The sequence below is a fragment of the Microtus pennsylvanicus genome, chromosome 17 (genome assembly GCF_037038515.1).
Source record: "Microtus pennsylvanicus isolate mMicPen1 chromosome 17, mMicPen1.hap1, whole genome shotgun sequence".
NCBI classification, from domain to species: domain Eukaryota; kingdom Metazoa; phylum Chordata; class Mammalia; order Rodentia; family Cricetidae; genus Microtus; species Microtus pennsylvanicus.
Genome location: NC_134595.1, coordinates 44,714,060 through 44,736,182, shown reverse-complemented (window position 1 = coordinate 44,736,182; position 22,123 = coordinate 44,714,060). Strand labels below are relative to the sequence as shown.

Below are 22,123 nucleotides of genomic sequence, written 5' to 3'. Positions count from 1 at the left end.
ACAGTGGAAGTGATCTATTGGGAGCTCACCAAGGCCAGCGAGACTGGGACTGAATAAGCATGGGATGAAACTGGACTTTCTGAACGTGGCGGACAATGAAGGCTGATGAGAAGCCAAGGACAATGGCACTAGGTTTCGATCCTAACACATGAACTGGCTTTGTGGGCGCCTAGCCTGTTTGGATGCTCACCTTCCTGGACCTGGATAGAAGTGGGAGGACCTTGGACTTTCTGCAGGGCAGGGAATCTGGACTGCTCTTCATTCTCGAGAGGGATGGGGAATGGAGTTGGGGGGAGGGGGAGAGGGGTAGGAGAGTGGGGGAAGGGGGCGATGTGTGCGAAGAGGGGGAGGGAAATGGGAAACGGGGAGGAGGTGGAATTTTTTTTTTGCAACAACTAAAAAAAGATAAAATAAACAAAAGAAGTTATTTGGAGAAGTTAGATTATTTCTGGTAGAGAGAATAAAAGGCAAAGCTCATAAACAATTATACTAACAAATAATACACTTGGAAATGAATACAAAATAGAGTAGCTCAGAAAAAATACCGCCTAGGTCTTTCTTCAGAGGCAGGTGCCAGGCATGCATGGTATCCTTATGAATTTTTCTAGGTCAAGCAACCATTCCAAATGGCACTCTGGAGAAGATGATGCTTTGTTTTTTTTTAATTTAATTAATTAATTAATTTAAGATTTCTGCCTCTTGCCTGCCACCGCCTCCCATTTCCCTCCCCCTGCCCTAATCAAGTCCCCCTCCTTCATCAGCCCTAAGAGCAATCAGGCAGAGGCAGGCGGATCTCTGTGAGTTTGAGGCCAGCCTGGTCTACAAGAGCTAGTTCCAGGACAGGCTCCAAAGCTACAGAGAAACTTTGTCTCAAAAAGCAAAAAAGATGAAAATTATGGATTTAGAATTCAGAGGAGAAATAGGTTCAGAATGAACCACCCTCACTTATCTTCTAAAGCACAGCTGAGCAAGCTGTGTAGGTGTCGTTTGCATGGCCGCTAAGGTGGATGCTTCCTGGCTTGTTTACTGTTGTGATAAAGCAGTCTAATCAAAATCAAATTATAGGAGGAAGGGATTTGCTTGGATTATACCTCTAGGTCAACAGAAGGAAATCGGGAGAAACATAAACTTGAAACAGCGACCGATTATAACAAAGGACTTAGTGGATAGAGTCCATGATCATCTGTTTAGATTTGTGCTTCGTCATGAGGCTATGTTCTAAGAAAATACTGGTGCCATACAAGATATTTCTTTGGCTTATTTGGGGTCAGATCTGAGACAAGTTAAAAAAATTTAAAAAGATGGACCGATCATTCCAGAAGCCATACTGCACAAATTGGCTAGTTGAGGGAATCTTTTTTTTTTTAAACTCAATGAGCCATCACTACACTCATTTGGGGGATTTTAAAAAAAGTTTCAGTTGTCACTTTCCAGTCAATCACACTTTTTATTAAATAAGAAAAGAATATTAAATATGTGTGTATATGTAATCTTAATTACTGTTGTAGCCACAAGATAGGAGTTTCAGTAGTTCTGTCTTATTTTTGTTCATCACTATTAAGACTTTATTATTTTACAAATACAATATATGGTGCAGAAGTTTTTATGTTAGTTATACTTAATGCTTTCATTATATGAATCTCTTACAAAAATCAGACACAAAGCAAGAAAAGTTACCATAGATGTCACTGTTAATATGAGAAAGTTTGATTAAGCTGAGGGATATAAACACGGCAGAAAGTGATACATTCCCTTTTAAGGGATCGTTAACGATGAGCAAGTGCTCACAGTATAGCACAACATGGAAAAGCTAAGATTCAGGACTTGCTCTCTCTCTCAGTGGTACAGCACTTGCTAATATGGAGGACATCCTGATTCTTTCCCCATCACTACACAAAGAAAAAAAAACCAACTCAGGATACCAAATGCCATATGCCATGTGATCTAATTTGTAAGTGTGATGTGTGTGTGTAGTGTATGATGTGTGTGTAATGCCTATGATAGATGTGTGTGGTGTATATGTGTAAGAGCTGTGTGGCTATGTGCTGATGCAGGTGTGTGATAGCTCTATGTGTGTGATGTATGTGATAGCAATGCGAGCGTGTAACATATGTGTTGGTGTGTGGTGTGTGTGATGTATGTGGGGTGTATGATAGCTGTGTGAGGGTGGGGGCAGGCAGGCCCGTGTGACTGTTTAAGGAGACCAGAGGAGAGGGTGCTGGGTATACTGCTTTATCACCTTGGAGTCAGGATTTCTCTCTAAACCCAGAGCTCGCTCACTGATGTTCAGTTAACCTGGCTGGCTGCCGTGTTCTAACAATTTTCCGTTCTCTATTGCTCAGACGGTCTCCAGACATTGCAGCTATGTGTGGCCATGCTTGCCTTTCTCTAGCTGTTTCTTTAGTGCATGCTGGGGATTTACATTCAGGCGTTTGAGCTTGAATACCTGGTGCTCTTACTCACTGACCATCTCCGAGGTCTGTGAATTATTACTATTAACTCTAAGTCAGGAATATCTCTAGCAAGTAGGTTGGTTGAGGTGTTTGGCAGAAACCCATGAAAATGGTCACATCCCTGGCAGAGTTTTAGCGACACTATTTGCATGGAACGCCATAAGGTCAAGGAACTGCTCTCTTTTAATAGGAACAGCACTCAGGGAGGATGTTGTTCCTGCTGATGTTTTGGAATGAAGTTATTAGAAAATGCCAGCAGTAGGAAACCCCTTAATACATTCCAGGACGTCCTAGTCACAAGACAACAGGGACATTGCTGGATCTTGAAAAGCACATTCAGACAGCTGTGTTGGTGACAGGCTGAAGCTTTCTTGTCCTGGCGATACCCGGCATCTGTGGAATGCTTGACTGGGCACAGAGTGCACTTAACTGCAGTCTTTTCTGTAGATAAGGAGGGCAACTTTTTATCTGCCACATTTTATGAGCGAGGACATGCAGAGCCTCGGAATTTGAATGACTTGCCCAAAGTCATCAGAACAGCGTCCCTCTCCTGGTACTTCATGAAGGACTCGACCTAGGTTGTATGACCTGCTGCCTCAAATAACCCTGCATGACTGCTCCTGTACGTCTGGGGATGGAGCGCATGCAGGTCACATGCTCTTTCTGTGTTCTGCCTCAGAAAGGCTCGCGTCGGTCACAGTGAATGGAAAATGACCTGTAGGCTCAGCCCCGGGCGCATGCAGTAGTCAAGAAATCTACCTGCTGGTCCGTGCCAGCTATTCGAGAACACCCAGCTGGAACACACGGGCCGGCTTTCTGTGAGTGGGAACTCTCATGAGATTTTTCTTTCATGAGGTTTCAGATATGATGTGGCCCCAGTATTAAAGAAAGTTTGGAAGGGACTGTGGAATCTATGTTTGCTTAGGGTGGCCGAATAAAGAGGACCCAGCCCACACGTATATAAGCTACTAACAAGTGTTGGCACTGGAACGCAAGCTGGGGGAGGAGATGCAAGTACTGCCAAGAAAAGCTGCTTACTGCTTCCCAAGCTCATCGCTAGCCCCTACGTACTTCCTTTGAAGATAAGCTATGGTTTTCAGGTCAGTGAAATCTTCCCACTTTTGGCTCCGGCGAGAAACATGCTGCTTGCTGCTCTTCCACCCAGTTCTATGTTTACCTAGCTTGATTCTTCTTTCTAATCCCCACTTGTGTTTAACTTCTCCATATTTACGCTCTCAAGGGATCTGTATCATTTGTTTTCTGGGTGCTTATCCAGGCCTATCTCTTAAGCACATATACCATGAGGATGGGGGGGACATTAAAAAAATCTATCTTTGTTCCCACCATATACCTAACACACAGTAAAGATACGAGAAAGTATTTTAATTGTTGAATTAATAAATGGCCTGTTCAACATTTTGTCTCACAACCATGGTTTTCTTTAAATGCCAAAGGATTTGAGGAACTAGTCATTCTTTATTGATATTTTGGTTTTAGTGTTTAATTAAATACTATTCTAGTCCCACAGCAGCTCACTGAAGCCTGGAAATACCAAATGTGAAACTGTGAATCTTTTCTTTTTTCTTTTCTTTTCTTTTTTTTTGAAATTTTCGAGACAGGGTTTCTCCGAAGTTTAGGTTCCTGTCCTGGAACTAGCTCTTGTAGACCAGGCTGGCCTCAAACTCAGAGATCTGCCTGCCTCTGCCTCCCAAGTGCTGGGATTAAAGGCATGTGCCACCACTGCCCGGCTACCAACTGTGAACCTAGGAGCTGGAATCACCAAGACAGACATGGCACCTGTCTCTAATTAGTTGAATGAGACAGTGGCAGGGATACAGGTTAAAGCATTTCTACACTGCAGAGAGAAATAATATTTTAGCAAATAAATGGAACTGATTGATGATTTGCATTAAAAGGAAATAATGGTGTCAGGAATCATTTATTTTGATAATCAAATCCTTTTAAAATTCAATTTTATCTGAAATATCACAGAGTTATTTAAGCAACAAACATGTAGAATCTGGTATTCCTCTTCAGGTATCTGGAAAGACTCCTCAGATATCCCCATTACACACTCGCTTCCTCTGTTAACTGGCAGTGCTCTTGGATAAGACTTTCATCTGAGAAGCAGAAATGGTGTTACTTTGCCATCTGACTCTCAGAAATGCATGCTACGGAGTTGGACATTTGACACGAAAGTACATTATTAAAATATCATTATCACTAAAAGATGACTTTGGTAAAAGTTTATCTTCAATTCTGTTTTAGCAGAATTGAATTTACCTCCCCCCCCCGTGTGTGTGTGTGTGTATGTGTGTGTGTGTATGTATGTGTGTGTGTGTGTGTCTGTATTCATGTGCATATGTGTATGCACATGGAGGCCATAGATGAATGATGGTCGGATTTCCCTCTGTATACTGTGAATGCCATTGGTTAATAAAGAAACTTCTTGTGCCTATGACAGGACAGAACAGAGCTAGGTGGGAAAACTAAACTGAATACTGGGAGACAGAAGGCGGAGTCAGCAAGAAGCCACGTAGCCTTCACCAGACTCTCTGGAACCTTGCTGGTCAGCCACGGTCACATGGTGATACACAGATTCATAGAAATGGGTTGATTTAAGATATAAGAGCTAGCCAGAAATATGCTTAAGCTATGGGTCAGGCAGTGTTTTAAATAATATAGTTTCTGTTGACCTGTAGTTTGGCCATTACTCTAGGGTAGTTGGTCCATGAACTCCAGGAATCTGTCTTTCTCTGCTTTCCTATTGCTAGATTTTATTTTATTTATTTATTTTGGTTTTTTGAGACAGCGTTTCTTGGTAGCTTTGGAGCCTGTCCTAGAACTAGTTCTTGTAGACCAGGCTGGCCTTGAACTCACAGAGATCTGCCTGTCTCTGCTTCCCAAGTGCTGGTATTAAAGGCGTGCACCTCTATCTCCTGGCTAGTGCTAGGATTTTAAATGCATGCATGCACCCATACCTAGCTTTCCTAAGTGGTTTACAGGGCTGGAGCTTGGGTCCTCAATCTTACATAGTGCTTAGTTAGAGATTGAGCTACTTCTTTAGCCTTTGTTTCTAAATAATTGGAAATACACAGTATGTCCAGTAGCAGTTTCCTTCAATAATATATGACATTAGCCTACAGTGAAGTCTTCGGTAGAAATTTGAAAATTGTATTCATAGTAATCAACAACATAAAAAATATGCATCAGCCTACTGTTGGATGAAAAAAGTAGGCAAAGGAAAGGAAGAAACCAACGTATTAGCAATGCCAGCCTTAGAAAATGTGACTACAGACTATATTTTCATCACTTTAAAACATACCCGGATTATTTTGAAATCCAGCATTCAAACTCTTCAGCTTTCTCAATGTTATATATAAACAAACAGCATAAAATTATCCCTTGGTCAAACAAAGAAAATAAACATCTAGCCCTGTTACTTTGATTCCCTATGTATGTAAATGTTGTCATTTGATCCAAAGGGAGAAGAGGACAGATCTTTCAGCTTCCTACTTACGGAACCTTTTCCTTGGGAAGTTCACATAACAACAAAAATATCACGATGGGAGAAAAACTCCAGCGACCTGTTTTGTCTACATTACGACAAGTCTCCCCAGTGTTTCCAAACACCCTCGAGCTCGTTTCTAAACAGTGGAATAGCTTGTCTGAGAGTCCAATCGGGAGAGACCTTCTCATTAAGAAATGTAGATCTTAAGGATTAAAAGTGGGAAGTTCTTGACTTACTCCCTGTCCTAGTTAGGGTTGCTGTTGCGATGATGAAACACCGTGACCAAAGGAGGTTGGGAAGGGAAGGATTTATTTGGCCGACACTTGATCCCTCATAGTTTATCACTGAAAGAAGTCAGGACAGAAACTCAGTCAGAGCAGGAACCTAGAGGCAGGAGCTCATGCAGAGGCCATGGAGGGGTGCTGCTTACTGACTTGGTCCTTATGCCTTGCTCAACCTGATTTCTTATAGAACCCACAATGGGCTGGGCCCTCCTCCATTAATCACTAATTAGGAAAATGCCCTACAGGCTTGTCTACAATCCAGTCATTTTTTTCTATTGATGCTCCCTCCTCTCCAGTGGCTCTAGCTTGTGTCAAGTTGATGAAAGTAGCCAGCACACTTCCCACCCTGCTGCCACGATGATAACACATATCTATGGCTAAAACTGTTTGTTTGTTCCAGTGTTGGGGTTACACCAAGGGCTTTAAACATGGTAGGTAAGAACTCTACTATTGAACTACATCCCCAGTCTCTTATTATAAATCTCTCTCAAGATTACACATTTTAAAACCATTTTCATATACAACAATTAAAAGAACTGTAAAAATAAAATATTCTTTAACCACACATGTACAAAATGTATTTGTATACAATACACATACAATACCATATCATTACATATGGGAATATTCTTTATTTTTGCTTTATGTGTGTAAGTGTTTTGTTTATGTATATAAGTGTTTTGTTTGTGTACCTCACGTGTGCCTAGTGTCTGAAGAAGCCAGAAGAGAGATACAGAACCTTTAGACCCAACAGATGGTTGTGAGCCATCATGTGGGTGCAGAAAATCAAACCTGGGTCCTCCGAAGAGCATCCAGTGTTCTTAACTGCTGGGCCCTCTCTCCAACCCCAGTGGAAACACTCTTATTAACTCTCTTTAGTCTGATATTATAAATACAGAGCTGAGCTTTAAAACACAGTAGGAGACACAGTAGGAGAGCTAGACTGAACAATAGCTATGACGACCTAGAGGAATTCTCCATCCTTCTGTGCCCCTAAAATGCCGTTTACTCTCTCTAACCTCTGCACTGGGGTTTCATACTTTCTGACTTGGTACCAAGCTCAGCAACTTCAGCTCCTTCCCAGTGAGGCTGAGGAGAGATAGGCAGTGAGTGGCATTCCAGCTGCACAAAAGGGCATCTTAACCTGCCACTGTACACGTGGCTCACTCCTAAGCCTCCCTGTCAGTCTCAGGTAGTTAAACAGCTGTTGTGGGAGCCACATAAATGCACTGTATTGTTTGTATTTTTTAAAAGCCAATTTGTTAAGTGTAAACACTGTTATTCATAATCAGCCAAGCACAACCCTGAGCAAACCCCTCCATGTTGGGGTTTGAATATCATCTGTCACCCAGAACTCATGGGAGAATTTAATCCCTGGTATTATATTAATGGTAGCAATGAGATTTATCATTTGGGCAATTATTTCCTGTAGAAGTAATCACTGTTCTTGCCATGGGTATCATCTGTAGAATGTCCCTTTCCCCATCCACTGGAAAATGAACACAGAAGTCACTCCTCGGGACAGTGGCTACAAATAGAAATGTGACCTAACTAATATATTCTAGAAATGCAAAAATACTCTCAGTTTTTGAAGAGAAGATATGAAGAAGAATACTGTAAATATCTCATCGATGTTTTTATAGCAACTTTATATTTAGATAATATGACAACCACATTGAGATATATGTTAAAATTAATTTACCAATCTCTTTGGATATTTAAATAGAACTTAGAAAAATGCAACATGGTTTATGTGGCTCATAAGTAATGGCTCGTATCATGTTCCTATTGTGTGACAGACGCACAGATGTTGGCGCATCTGCAGCTCTGAATCGAGTGAAGTGGAAACTTCACTGAGATCATGCAACCCAGTTCAGTCTTGGCCAGAACAAACACCTGAAGCCAGCAGCCTTAATTAGCAGATGCAAAGGGGGAACTCTGGGAAGAGGGAAAGACTGACAGGGATGCTTTGGGAAGACAACAGCCAATGATTACATTTCCCGTGATAAATTCGGAACCCACAGCAAAGCCTGTCTTAACAGATCAATGTGTATTTCCTCTCAAGAATGTCAGGCCTCTGTCTGAGGCTTCATGCTAAGGTGACCAAACTGTTTTCTGTCACGCTGAGACTTTTGTAGTAAATAGTTCTAATTCCTATGGATGGGTAACGCTGAGAATTTTTCTTATAGAAGCTATGTTCTATACTATGAGCTGAAGTTCTACACTATGATCACCACAGAAGGTTCACCACCTTCAAAACTTCATTGGTAGCTTTTATTTATGTCAAGTTGTTGGTCAAAGGTCAGGGAAACACTCTATTCATTGGAAACCTGCAGACAAGGTATAAGATATTATAGACAATCTTTATATCCCCACTCCAAAATGTATGCACTAGAGCCCCGACGTTGGATGTGGTAGTGTTTGAAGACTAGGTGTTGGGAGGTAATTAAGTTCCCACGAGGTCACAAGGGCAAAGTCCTTGAGATGGGAATAATTCCTTGGTGGACAGACAACACAGAGCTAGCTACCTTTCTCTTTCCACATGAGCACACAAGTCAAGAGTGGGCTCTTACCATCATTTAGTCATTTGGTACCCAGATCTGGGACTTATGATCTCTGCAAACTATGAGAGATAAATACTAATGAAATGTATGAGATTTTGTCAAAGCAGCCCCTGGTAGTCACGATACACACACATACACAGAGAGAGGAAGTCTACAAAACATAAGAACGTTGCAAATATAGCTTTCTTCTCCAGCACATCCCTTTCTCTTTCAAGACTTCTTATTCTTTATTAGTTTTGGAAGATTACAGAATGTACCTGTTAGATGAGCCCCGGGGAACTTGCATCCTGAACATGGCATTGCGAGTTCACCTGCGTTCATCCCAAAGTCTCCCCACAGCCTTCAGGCCGTTGAGGTTTGCAGAGATGGAGTCTCAGTGTTTAAGGAGAAATTCATACGCACTGTGCTAGGGACAGTCAGGAATATGGCTGCTCTGTGAAAACGGTATCATCTCAGCTTCCATTCCCCCCTTCAGCTGAAAGCAGAGGTGAGGAAGACGAGCTACGGCAACGCTATGTTATGATTAAGAGTTTTGGCGGAAGCCAGATATAAACCGTGTGGAGCAAAAATACTCTACACACTGTGTTTTCGCTGGGCTTTGGAAGTCTTCAACTCCATGATGGATGGCTGCTCCCTGGCTGAATGCCACAGCACAAGTAGGGTCAGTTCCAAAGGGATGCAAGAATGCAGGGCGTTCTCCAGCTAGACAGCACTGCAGTTGGAATAGCTTCTGGGTCCTTAATCAAATGCAGTGTTTCACAGAGCTCATCTTAGCGTTAGCGCCAGAAGGTTCAGATTGCAGACGGGTAAACAGAGTCAAAGCTAAAGGGGAAGTAGGAAGACAAATCTCTCTCATTTTGCTGCTTTTCCTAGGATCATCCTCAAAAAATGGCCAAGTGCTTGTCCTCAGGAAAGTCCTCAAGAAGGACTCTTGGCTTGTCTGGAGGAAAAAGTGGGTGGCTGTGCTATGTTGATCTTGACCCCTGCCTCATCAAATAGAAACATAATATGTTTGGGAAAAGCAGCAGAAGGATTTGCGGGGAGGTGATCCTGGGAGCACGAAAAGAAACTTGTTTGTTACCTTCTTAGTTTATTGGGACGCACTTACTAAAATACCTTGGTTTTGGTAATTTGTAAATAATAGAGATTTATTACCCACAGTTTGGAGATGAAGAAGTTAGACATGAAGATAGTAATGGAGCCAGTGTTTGGGGATGCCTTGCTTGTTTTATTGAAGAAGGCACCTCCAGACTGTCTTTATACATTGTAAGGTAGGTCTGCCTCCTCTGTCTGCTTTTTTTAAGGACATGAATAATATTCATGAGATTCTTTCCTTATAAATAAATCTCTTCTCAAAGGCTCCACCTTCCAATGCCAACACCCTGGGAGTAGGTTTCAGCATATGGTTTTAAGGGGGACACAAACATTTAACTCTGGAGAGACTCCTGGGTAGACAGGTTGAGTGATGGGAGAGGATACTCTTCCCCAATATTTCTCCCCTTACACCATCTCTTTATGAGAGAGTCAGCAAATAAAAGAAGCTGGACCATGAAATAAAGAACAAGAGAAGGGCGGTAGGGAGTAGGTATCTGTCGAGTGCTCAAGAGGCAGTGAAAGGAATTACTGGAAAGAAAAAAAAAGAATAGAAATGCGTAGAGCCTGGATCCTCAAGGAGTCACTGAAAGCAAGTTCTAAAGAGTATCAATTTTCCAGTTATCATACAGAGAATGATTGCAAACCTGCCAATGAAAGTGTGTATATCAAATAATCCATGCTTCATAAAATCTCAAGGTTCAAACCTGTTACCCCTATTTTAAGGTGAGTAGCTAAGGCAAAAACTAAAGCTGGTGATTAATAGGCCTGGGCTGTAATGAGCATCACGTGATTTGAGGTCATTCTTATTACCGAGAAATGCAGTTGAGGGAAAAAAATCATTTGAAAGTTATAAACAGCTGAAGAGAAAATTAAAGATCTCAATGATGCACTTAAGAAAATTTCAGAGTCCAGTGTGGAGGGGAAAAGGAGATTAACATTGAAGAAGTGGCTTGGCCTGGATCTCTCAAGAAGTAGCGTGTGAGAAAGCATAGGTTTAAATGATAATGGATCCCACTGGACTGTGCAGAAGGTCTCTGTAAGGCTTTGTGGGCAGAAGAGAATTTATCCTGGCTCTCCCACTTCACACAGAAGAAAGATTTGCTCCAAAGGCACGGAAGCCATGAACTTTGAGGTGCAAAGGGGAGCGGTGAGATAAAGCCAAAGAAAGTCATCAGGACAAGCCCATGTAATGCTGAAAGTGACTGGATGTTGAGACGTCAAAGGTCAAGATGCTAGACTCAAGGAGGCCAAGAACATTTGATTCACATAGAAGTTAGGACTCAGTGAGAAAGGCACTTGCCACCAAACCAGGCGACTCAAATCAGATCTCTGGGTCCCACATGCCAAAGGGGAGAATTGGTTCCTGCATTTTGTCCTCTGACTTGCACAGGCATGCCGTGGCTTTTGTGCATGGACATAAAGGCACAAAATAAATGAAGGAACATAATGATTTTTAAAGAGTAAGAGAGCTAGGAGGAAACATCGCAAGGACCAGCAAATATCTAATGAAAGCATTGACTTTAGAGAAAACGAGGGGGGGGGGTTATTAAGGAACAGTCGTCTGAGGCTGGTGATGTACATGTATGAGCACTCCAGAAACTGAGAGAGCAGAGTTACAGACCAGCCTGGGCTCCACAGTGAGACCCTGCCTCATAGAGAACATTTTAATGACATGATCAAAAATTTTGACTAACCAAAAAAAATTTTAAAAATGAGTCTATAACTGATACCACAATTTTTCAAAATTATAGCCAGGAAAAATATTTGAGACTTAAGAAATATCGTTTCAGTAATCCGCTCAGCATAGCTGCCACGGTAAATATTTTAAAGGTTTTGAGATTGATGACAATAAAACACTATTAATTGATTTTTGTAATGCAGTTAAGGCAGAAAAAATTTGCATTAAATGTATTTGTACTTTTCAAATTGCTTGCTCAATATCAAAATGCCAAACCCAATTAGGTTTTATTGTGTCTTTAAAACGTTTAAAATGCATTGTGTATAGCGGCACCAGGAACATAAAATACTTAAATATTAAAGAAACAAAAAAAACTCAAAAAAATACTGCAGAAACTCCTATTATATGGTAACATTGCTTGTAATGGCCTCCAGTTGGAAGCCGCTTACAGTTAGAGATACTATTGTTATTCACACACCAGAACATGGAGCAGTGATGAAGATGAAACTCCATCACAATCACCGAGGGATCAATCACAACGAAAATTCAGAATGAAATGAGAGAAGCCCAAAGAAGGATGCATCTTGTGAATCTATATTCAGAAATTTCAGCCCAGACAAAGTGCGAGTGAGGACTTGGATAAGCACTTCGACAATAAAAGTCTTAAGAAAGTGAAGGAATTTTAGTGTCTTTCAAGGAAGAAGGAAGGAGTCACGGAAGAGAGATGGGAGGTCCTGGTGATGTTTTGTTCCTTGACCAGCATGGCCCTTACATAGATGCTCCCTGGTGAGCTACCTCACGCTACATCTGTTAATGTGGTCGCCCATGCCTGTGACATCTTTAGTGACCAATGTGTTTTAGGAAAAGGCATTGTGACCACATCATAGCTCATCACATAGTGATGCAAGGATGGAAGAATGGTTTGACATTCAAAATATATTGAATTACTACATTGGCTGGCTGCAGATTATGAAGTTTTCCTAAAACATATACAAAATCAGTAATAACATTAATACAGATTCATTTGGCAATACAGAAACTTTTTTTGTGTGAGGGAAAGAAACTCTTTAATCTGACAGACTGTCTTAAAACTACACATCTGATATTACATTATGATATGTTAGAAGCATTCCCTATAATCCAATAATGAGACAAGACCAAAGTTCTGATTGTAGTTAGCACAGTATTAAAAAGAAAAAGAAGGGCTGGGAAGATCTCTCAGTCAGTGGAGTACATGAGCCCAGCAGTTCAAGCCACATAGGCCAATGCAATCCCAAAACTGAGGAAGACAAAACAGAACCATCCCTGGGGCTTGCTAGCCATCCAGTTTAGCTAGCTGGTGAGTTTCAAGATCAGAGAGAGAGAGCTCGTCTCAAAAACGCAGTGGAGAGGGATTGGGGAATATACCCAGTGATGACCTCTGGCCTCATACACATGTGCAGGAATCCCTTCTCCAAACACATAAACACACACACAAACATGAGAGAGAGACAGATGGCAAAATATATAAAAATTAGAAAGAAATAGAGTTATTATTCACTGATAACATATCAGCTACACATGAAATCTAAATGCATAAAATATTAGATATAATAAGAGAATTCAAGAAGGTTGCTGGGTCCACGTTAAAGTTTCACAGTCGGTAGCATCTGTATGAGACAGGCACCTGTTCATGCAACATCATAACCTATATGCTACATGGGATGCATATCAGCATCCAACAGGGATTTTCGATAGAACTTTGACAAGTGGATGTCAGACCTTAGTGAGAGGGCCCTAGAGGATTGGCAGTGGCAATTTTAAAGAAAATAATAACAGCACGCATGACTGCTCTGCTTGGGGGCTCACTATAGAAGATGTAGTTTGAAAACAAAGAAAGTGGCCATAGAGAATAAAACAAAAGAAAACAGCACAAAGGATCAGTGGACACTTTGCATGTTTACAGATGTAACTGCAAAGCAAAGAAAACATGCTCTACTGAAAGAATACAGGATAATTCGTTATCATACAGGTAAAAATGAATTCATATACTATAAGCTGAAGACAGTTCAAGATAGAGAATTTAAACTGTAACTCCTTTTTTTTTTTAGATGAAGGAATATTGAGTGATGTTTTCATAATCCCAAGGAAGAATTTCTTTGACAAGGTGCAGAAAACAAAATGCTAAAGCTCCATGGGTAACCTTGAAGTTATGTTAGATGAAGTGTTGTTCATTAAGACACCAAGAACTAAATGAAAAGGTAAGCCAAAGATGAGGGTCACCTTCCTGTAACACGTTAAAAGAGCACAAACTTGATATCCAAATATCCATCACTTCTGAATATTTAGCAGAAGAGAGTCAAAGTCTGTAGTAGGTGAACAGCAGAAAGTGGTCCACAAAATTCACGCTGAGGGAAGTATAGAGGGGCGAGCAAGTATGAAGATTACTAATTAAAGCAAGGTCTCTCTTCATGCTTTTTAACATCCAAGCACACCAACTTTTACAGCTGATGAAGGGAAAGGGTAAGCTGGATGTGGCTTCATTGGAGATTAATGTATCAATACCGAGTTTGCTATGAGCACCCAGCAGTTCAAGTTCTAGCTGTCACAATGTTACACATAGAGAGGCGTGCATTGCAACTTTGTAAAATGAAACTGTGAAGACAGGCTTAGGTTGTTGAGGAAGGGACCACAAAAAAACAAGCTGCTTTATATTACAGAATGCTATAAAACAGGTATTTCTACAAAAAATGTATGTCAAGATGGATGAAATCCAATGACATAATAGTCAATGATTAAAGAAAGTAAGTGTACAATATGAAACTACTACATTTGAAAAACCACAAACAGTAATATTTGTTCTTGAGGGGAACACACACACACACACACACACACACACACACACACACACCACTCACTTGTGTGGAGTATAAACACAAAATCTTTCATGAGAATGACATACACAGATCTCCTGGACTGGAAGAAAGTCAAGTAGTTAAGTATTAGGACATTTTGTGTTTTTTCCCCTCATGAGGAATTTGAGAATTTTATTTTATTAATATTTGCTTAGCCTCAGGATATATAAATTTGCGCTATTACATTACTTTTTGTTTGTTTGAAGTGCTAACTAATCCAACTGAAGTTTTCAATTTTGAAAATGAATTCAGATGAGAAAGCTTCTTCATATGCTGTTTCTGCACTTCTTCCTGGAATTTAAGACTATGCTAATCTAGCTGGAGACCTTTGCCTTATCCAGGGAGCAGAGATGGACATACATTCCTCACCTATTGCCTGGCCTGGGGTTGCTTGTTTAAAATGGGTGAACTAGCCAGAAGACAGCTGGCTGTCAACCTAAAGGTAAGGTGAGCAGCTAGGGAGCACCTGGCTTCTCAGCCAAGCAGCAAAGCCCTTCCTTCTCCCTGGGTGCTTGGGGACAAACTGTGTGGGCAGGCTGTTTCACCTTGGCTGAGAGAGGCAGGGCATGCAGGGTCAGCACTGCCGCTGGCTTCCTGTTTGAGGAAGTGCTAAAGTACAACTGGAGACCTCAGCTAACAGCACAGAGATTATGCACATGCCAGCACTCAGCTAACATACATAGCACAGAGATTACACACATGCTGCCCACAGCTAACAGCACAGACATTATGCACATTCTGGCCCAAAGACTGGATAGAGCTCTCAGATACACAGTGATTGACTCACCCTGATTTTGTTTGTTTTTGTTTTTTCCTGCTTGCTATTCTGTTTTGAGTAAAATCTAAATCAGTTGCTAATATTGATATAATTCGTTTGTGATTAAAATGAGACTCTTAACTTCTCTCCTAAAGATGGTGGCACATCAGGTCAACAGTCAGACGTGCTTAAAGAGTATCCCCTCCCCCACTGCCTCGCTCTTGAGCTGCTGGCTACTGGAAGGAGATAGACACTCCCACATCACAGATGAGAAGACTGAGATTCAGAGTAGCGTCCTGGCTTGCTCAAGGTCACAGTTGGCTTGTGGGTTCAGTCACGTTGGCACCCACCTGGGTGTCACCTCACCCAGGTATCGGTTAACTTGAGATCACTTTTCTTTACCATAGGAGAGGCTATTTTATAATCTCAGGGGCACCTCTTCTCTCTCCTTCAGCAGTTGCAATGGAAGCAACAGCTTTGAATGCTTTTAACAAAGGCTCACCTCAAACTTCAATAGAAACACAAAAGGTGGACTCACTGTGATAGTCTTTAACTTGAATTGCAATGTTTTGATGTTCCTAAACTCCAAACAAGAATATCACAACATAACTTCACATGGTATATACCTGGAGGATCTATGGTCACGGAGCACCACATTTTAACAATTAGATTTTCTCATTTTATTTTATGTGTGCTCTCTCTGCATGCATGTATTTGGCTGTGTGTGGGCTTGCTATCTATCCATGGAGGCCAGAAGAGAGCGTTGGATCTCCTGGGACTTGAGTTACAGTCGGTTGTAAACCTCTGAGTGGGAATCAAACCCAGATCCTATGCACGAGCAACAACTGCTCTTAAACATTGAGCCGTCTCTCCTGTCCCAGGGCCCCACCTTTCAAGGGTGTTTCTTCAAGGGGCCCATGTCCCTTCACACTCTCGCTGTTTTTCTTCTCAGTCCAGAAAGATTGTTATTCTTACTGCTCTGGAGAGTTCCCAGGCCTCTGTATAGCATGCACTTCCTTTAGACTTTCCCAAAGCACTGGTTTCTGCTAAAGCTCTTAGATAGTCAGCACCAGTTTGCGCAAGTTGTAGTCATCCTACCCAGCAGCAGTTAGCCACCTAGCTTAGCCAGTCTTGGTTTGCTAGCTATTTATTTATTCATTTATTCACGGTGGAGAGGGCAGGGAGAGGACCCAGCAAGAGAACCAAAAGCTGGTTCTCTTATGCTGTTGGGAATTGAAATTTTGTCGTCAGGTTTTATACACTGAGTCATATCACTAACCTTGAAAAATGTTCTATTGTTAAAGCTGCCTCTCATAGATTACAACAGTCTTTGAGAATGCAGGTACAGAAATGCTAAGTCACCTTCACGGGACTGAATGGTGGGAGGCCAGATCAATTAACTTTAGCACATTGTTAAATACTATGCAACACAGTGGAAAGAAAAAAATGATGTAGATCTTAACCTCAGGTGCAGACAGATGTATAGGTTATACAAAAGGACACATTTAAAGCCTGGAAACGGTTCTGCTAGAAACACAACTATTGCCGGGCGGTGGTGGCGCACACCTTTAATCCCAGCACTCGGGAGGCAGAGGCAGGTGGATCTCTTTGAGTTCGAGGCCATCCTGGTCTACAAGATCTAGTTTGCCATGGTTTGCAGCTGTGTATGTAAAGCACACAAATATCGGAAATAAATACCACAGAAAAGGCGGGTCTGGATATTTGTTGGAAAATGGAAATCTAGAGGAGTGTTAGCTGTGCTGTGATGCCCGCAATGCCTCACTTAGAATGTAAGTGAAATGAAAACAATTGAATTATTATGCAGTCATAGGCCCTTAATGTGTTCTCAGGTAACACACAAGTCGCTCTGGGACCATCTACAATCGCTCTCAGTCATGTAAGACTTAAGATACCTGCTCATCATAGGAAACAAAACTTACTGTACCCAAATTAACTTTTAAATATAAAAATAACATCAAGCATCTGAAACGTTAATTTCTGTTTCACAAGTTAAAAATCAAGCCAAAACAAGTCTCACCGTTTTGAGAGATTTTTATCTTTAGTGGTAAAGAACCAGGATTATGGAATAGATTCAAATGAGCATGGGGTCACCCAAATTCCAACGAGAAATCAAGTCATCCTAATATAAGTTCTAGGTCTTGATTCTTTTTTTTTCAGTGATGGCTTTTGTTTCCAGAGAGTGCCAAAGGAACACGGAGCTCTCGGGAAGTCAGAGTCTCGGTGAGGTCTGGTTTAGGAAGGAGCAGTGTTGAGACTCCAAGGAGGTGTCTCCTCCAAGGCTGGGGCACTTCGAGCCAACCAAACCACCTATTCATCCATCAGCCTGACATCACACCTCCAGTACCCTAGCCATTATCATCGTTATCATTGATCTGTCCATCCATCCATCATCTATTACCTAACTCATCTATTACCCATCCATCCCTTATCCATTTACCTATCATCATTCTATTTATCATCACCTGCCTGTCTTACATAACATATTTATAATCTTAGTTACCTTATATCCTTCCCTTTTATACAACCATCTCTAACCTATCTATTGGTCTCCATTTACCAGTCTCTGCAAGCTGTTCTCCTCCAGCTGGGATTCCTGTGATCCTGAAAAGCTGGCTGGCTCCTCGCTTCTCCCAGCACTGCAAATTCCACCTGCTTCCCGGGGCTGCCCTTCTTCCCCCCACCCACCCCGCGTGCACTGCCATCCCTGAACTCAGGAGGAGTCTGCCGCTGAGCAACCCTCCAAACAGTGACCCGAAGAAGCCCTAGTGGGTGGAACTGGCTTGTTCCTCCAGGGATAGGTACAAGCAGTGGTGGGGTCGCTCAGCCCCTTCAGTCACTCACCTTGCTAACCACAGGCGGTGTGGCCAGGAGCAGCAGCAACAGGAGCGCCCGGAACCTTGGCGCACTCTCTGAGTGCATGATGGGCGTTGGTCCTGAGTCCTAGTGTGTCCGGGGATCCACCGGACCCACGAACTTTCAGGCTTCCGTGTACCGCTAGGGGCACAGATTGAGGAGGCACCGCTGGGAAGCTCGCCTTGCTTGCTGACCTACTGGGGCGAGTTTTGTAGGGCTCGACCCACCGCGGTCTGCTTGCCCTCACCCAAGCTTTTGACTGTGACTCTAAGGGAGGGAAGAAGTGGCCTAGGTCCCGCCCTCGTCCCCCCTCCCAGCTCGCCAGGCACTGTCCCTTCAACCGGGCATCGTGCCCAGGAAGTGAGAAAGGGTTGGGCGCCCTCAGAGCAGGCAGGTGGGCGCTGATCCAGGGTCAGGGTGAAAGAGGTGATTCCCTGCGCTCCAGGGACTCTGGTGCCTAGCGGGTGCGGGTCAGCGTGAGGAATTTAGGGGTGTGCGGTAGGGAGGTGACTGCACAGGGTGGAGGGAGTGGCCAGCAGCCCTGCCCAGATTAAGCTGGAGGCGCGCGGGAGTCTGCGACTCTGGGGCCAGGTTTGCTGGTAGCTCCCGCGGCTGTACATCTGCTGACGGCCTTCAACTCACAACCACTGCATAGATTTGACGCTGAACAGGCAGTGGAAAGGAACACGGTCACGAGTGGATTCCTTCCAGCCGCAACTGTGAGGCGCGTATCAAATCTGTCTGCTAGCCTGCAGTTCCTTGTCTGCGGGATTGTTCGTCCAGGTAAGCCGCCCACAGGCAGGCACTGCCCCAACACCAAGGCACCTGCCTGGGAGCAGAAGCTTTGCGGTGTCTAAAGGGTGGTGGATGGAGCAGTTGTGGCCTTGGGGTCAGCAGAGGAGAGCTTGCTTGGCTCCCAGGCTTCTCTGCCAGGGCTTGAACTGGGCGCTGTGTGTTTTGATTAATTTGGAGGCTCGAGTTACTGTCCTGGCAGTATTGGCATTCCAAAATGCCAAGAGCAAGAGGCAGCTGAGGGGAAAGAGAAAGCTCATCCTATTCTCTGGGTTGAACTGCTTTTCAGGCTAAACCTTATCTGCGGAAACGGGGGAGAAAACAAGAGCCAGCTCTGGTCCAGGGTGTCCCCACCTGGGAGGGCCTTGGATGCAAATGCCACCTCTAGCTCCGTAGGGCACCCTGTTGGAGCAGGCTTCTATACTTTCTCGTGCTGCAGACAACACTGAATGGAGTGAGCCGTGTAAAATGCACAGGCTACAGTCAAATCAGACGGTTTTACTTGGATACAATCGTCACAGTGATAACGGAGAGTGGTACTAACAGACAGGTAGTATTCTTGGTGAATTAGGTATTGTTGAATTAGCTCTACAGCACACCTCGTTAAACAGCTATAGCATCCTCACAGTGGTAACTGAGAACAAGGGCTTATGATAACCATCTAAATGCCATGAGCATATCAGTGAGAGCAAGCTCAGCCGCTAGCAAGTCAGTGGCCTATTAACTGATGTTCATGAGTGCAGGAAAGGCCCAGCTTCCATGAAGTACCGGTCACCGGCCATCTGAATTCCATTTCACCTCCCCTTCAAATTGTAGATAAAAAGGGGGGACTCTTCCATGACGCACAACTGTGATTTTACATTAGACTCTCCTGAGAAACAGCTCCAAGTTCCAATACTCAGTGAACTCCAAGTTGGTTGTATCAGACTCTCTGCAGAATAAACTTATTGGTGTACACCAGAGCCTCTTGCAGATTCTTTGTGCAAATAGCTTTGTAGTCACTATTTTATTATGTTATTTATTATTACTATTATTATTTTCGATATATTAACTCCCAACCACAGATATTTTTGTTAGCTGCACAGAATTAGGCTCTCTTTGGTGGAATAATAATAATAATAATTATGCGAGTTTGTGCTCAGATCATAAATATAATTGGCCACATAGTGGCTTCCGGAAAGTTCTTGAGGGAATGTCTGCCATCCTTGCGGGGAGGACAGCAGGGACAGCAGGGACTCTGCTGATGATGAAGTGACAGTGCCCAAGGGTCCTGAGAAGCATTTGATTATCTTTTACAAATTGATATTGCTTCCTGAAAACAAATCAAAATCTCAGTACTGATATCAAATGCTCCCTTCCCCACTTGGCGAGATTCCAGAAAATTTGAATTTTAAATGGATTTTTTTTGTGACCCTGTAGCTTCTTTATCACCTTCTCTCTATGTGTGATGTATTTATGAGTGCATGTTCATGTGTGTGCATATTCTCGCGTGGCTGAGCAAGAGCCACAGAGAGTGTGTGCAGGCAGCCTTGAGTGTGGGTCCCCACCTTCCACCTTGCTTGGGACAGGGCCTCTTGTTCTTCTGGCATGTCCGGTTCCAGAGATTCTTTCGTCTACATCTCCTGCCTGGCTTTAGGAGTGTTGTGATTACAGATATATGCATGAGGCTCTTCATGCATCCTAGGGATCCAGGCTCAGGTCTTCACGCTTCCACAGTGGATAATTCACTCGCTGAGCTGGATCCTCAGCCCAGATCCCTGGAGTTTTGATAGAAGAACACCCTGAGCTTTATCAGCATCGTAGGGTAAAGCAGTCACCTGGATGATGCTTCTGATGCAGCAGCGAAGAGAATGGGACATGAATCAGGAAGGAGGCAGATGCTGGAGAGCCTGGCATCTGGTCTACCCACTGGATTCTGAATCCTTCTGTACTTACTGGTGTGGATTAACTTCTCCAGGGTGGACTCTTACCCTCTGTAACATCAGACTAATCATGGTACCAGTCTTGGGGAGTTGTAGGAATCTGATAATCCATCAGAAGTCTCTCGTATGAGATCTCCATGTAACTAGCACATGTTTGCATTCTGACTGGAGTTGCATAAAGGAAAGCAGGTGGAATTGATGAGAATGTAGATGGACCATGGTGGCATGGTGCAGCGATGCTCCTCTGAGTTCAGTGCTAATGAACAAGAACCAAGCACAGCATCATACTGAGCCCAGGTCAGGGCACTTTCAAGGCACCTCGAATCCTGCCTTCCTAAGACCAGAAGCTTTGACATAACCAGGAGCTGTTAGAAACTGGAGTCTCAGCAGCTACCCAGACTCGGCGAATCAGAAAGTAAATGTCCAAGATCCAAGATCTCTAGCCGATTCCCTTGCAGGTGAGACACGGAGAAGTGGCTTGTTTGAAAGTCAGAGTAAAGCACGCATTCCTCGTCTCTCCGCCACACACACTTGGCTACATTGTCCCTACGCTCACCTATGGTGTAATTAACCCAAAATCAACCAGAGCATGTGAATAAAAAAAAAATAAAACCAAAAGAACTAGTGACTCCTATTTTACTCCTTAAGTGTGAAAAGCAAAGGGAAAGGAAAGAAGATGGTTCTTTTCGTACAATTTTTTTTAAACACGCGATACTAGGTGAAGATTTTAAATCCAACTCTTAATCCCTTTGGCAAGCTTTATATAATTATTTAGTCTGCCTTTAGCTCGTTTTTTTCTGTTTTATTTTCAAAAGTTTTTTTAAGGTTTATCTGTTTGAGTATTTTTCTGAGTGTGTGCGTGCGTGGAGGCAGATGTGTACACATGCATATGTCTATATTCTGAAGCTGGATGAAGATGCCAGTGTGTGTGTGCATGGGGCCAGATGTGTAGAGGTGCACACGTCTGTATTCTGAAGCCGGATGAAGATGCCAGTGTGTGTGTGCATGGGGCCAGATGTGTAGAGGTGCACACGTCTGTATTCTGAAGCCAGAGGAAGATGCCAGTGTGTGTGTGCATGGGGCCAGATGTGTGAGGTGCACATGTCTGTATTCTGAAGCCGGATGAAGATGCCAGTGTGTGTGTGCATGGGGCCAGATGTGTGAGGTGCACACGTCTGTATTCTGAAGCCGGATGAAGATGCCAGTGTGTGTGTGCATGGGGCCAGATGTGTGAGGTGCACACGTCTGTATTCTGAAGCCGGATGAAGATGCCAGTGTGTGTGTGCATGGGGCCAGATG

At 43.0% G+C, this 22,123-nt stretch overlaps 2 protein-coding genes across 3 annotated transcripts in view; one reads left to right on the top strand and one right to left on the bottom strand.

Moving 5' to 3' along the window:
- The window catches only part of Col4a3 (collagen type IV alpha 3 chain), a 128,581-nt gene extending 110,024 nt beyond the window's left edge, over positions 1-18,557 (bottom strand). For both annotated transcript variants that reach the window (XM_075952200.1, XM_075952201.1), the window contains exon 1: positions 18,099-18,557. In XM_075952200.1, the coding sequence (XP_075808315.1) occupies positions 18,099-18,176 (78 nt within the window). In that variant the 5' untranslated portion in view covers positions 18,177-18,557. The remainder of the gene's footprint in view (positions 1-18,098) is intronic.
- Positions 18,515-22,123, top strand: part of Col4a4 (collagen type IV alpha 4 chain) — a 117,201-nt gene continuing 113,592 nt past the window's right edge. The window contains exon 1 of the mRNA XM_075952202.1: positions 18,515-18,893. The gene's annotated coding sequence lies outside the window, so the exon portion shown is untranslated. The remainder of the gene's footprint in view (positions 18,894-22,123) is intronic.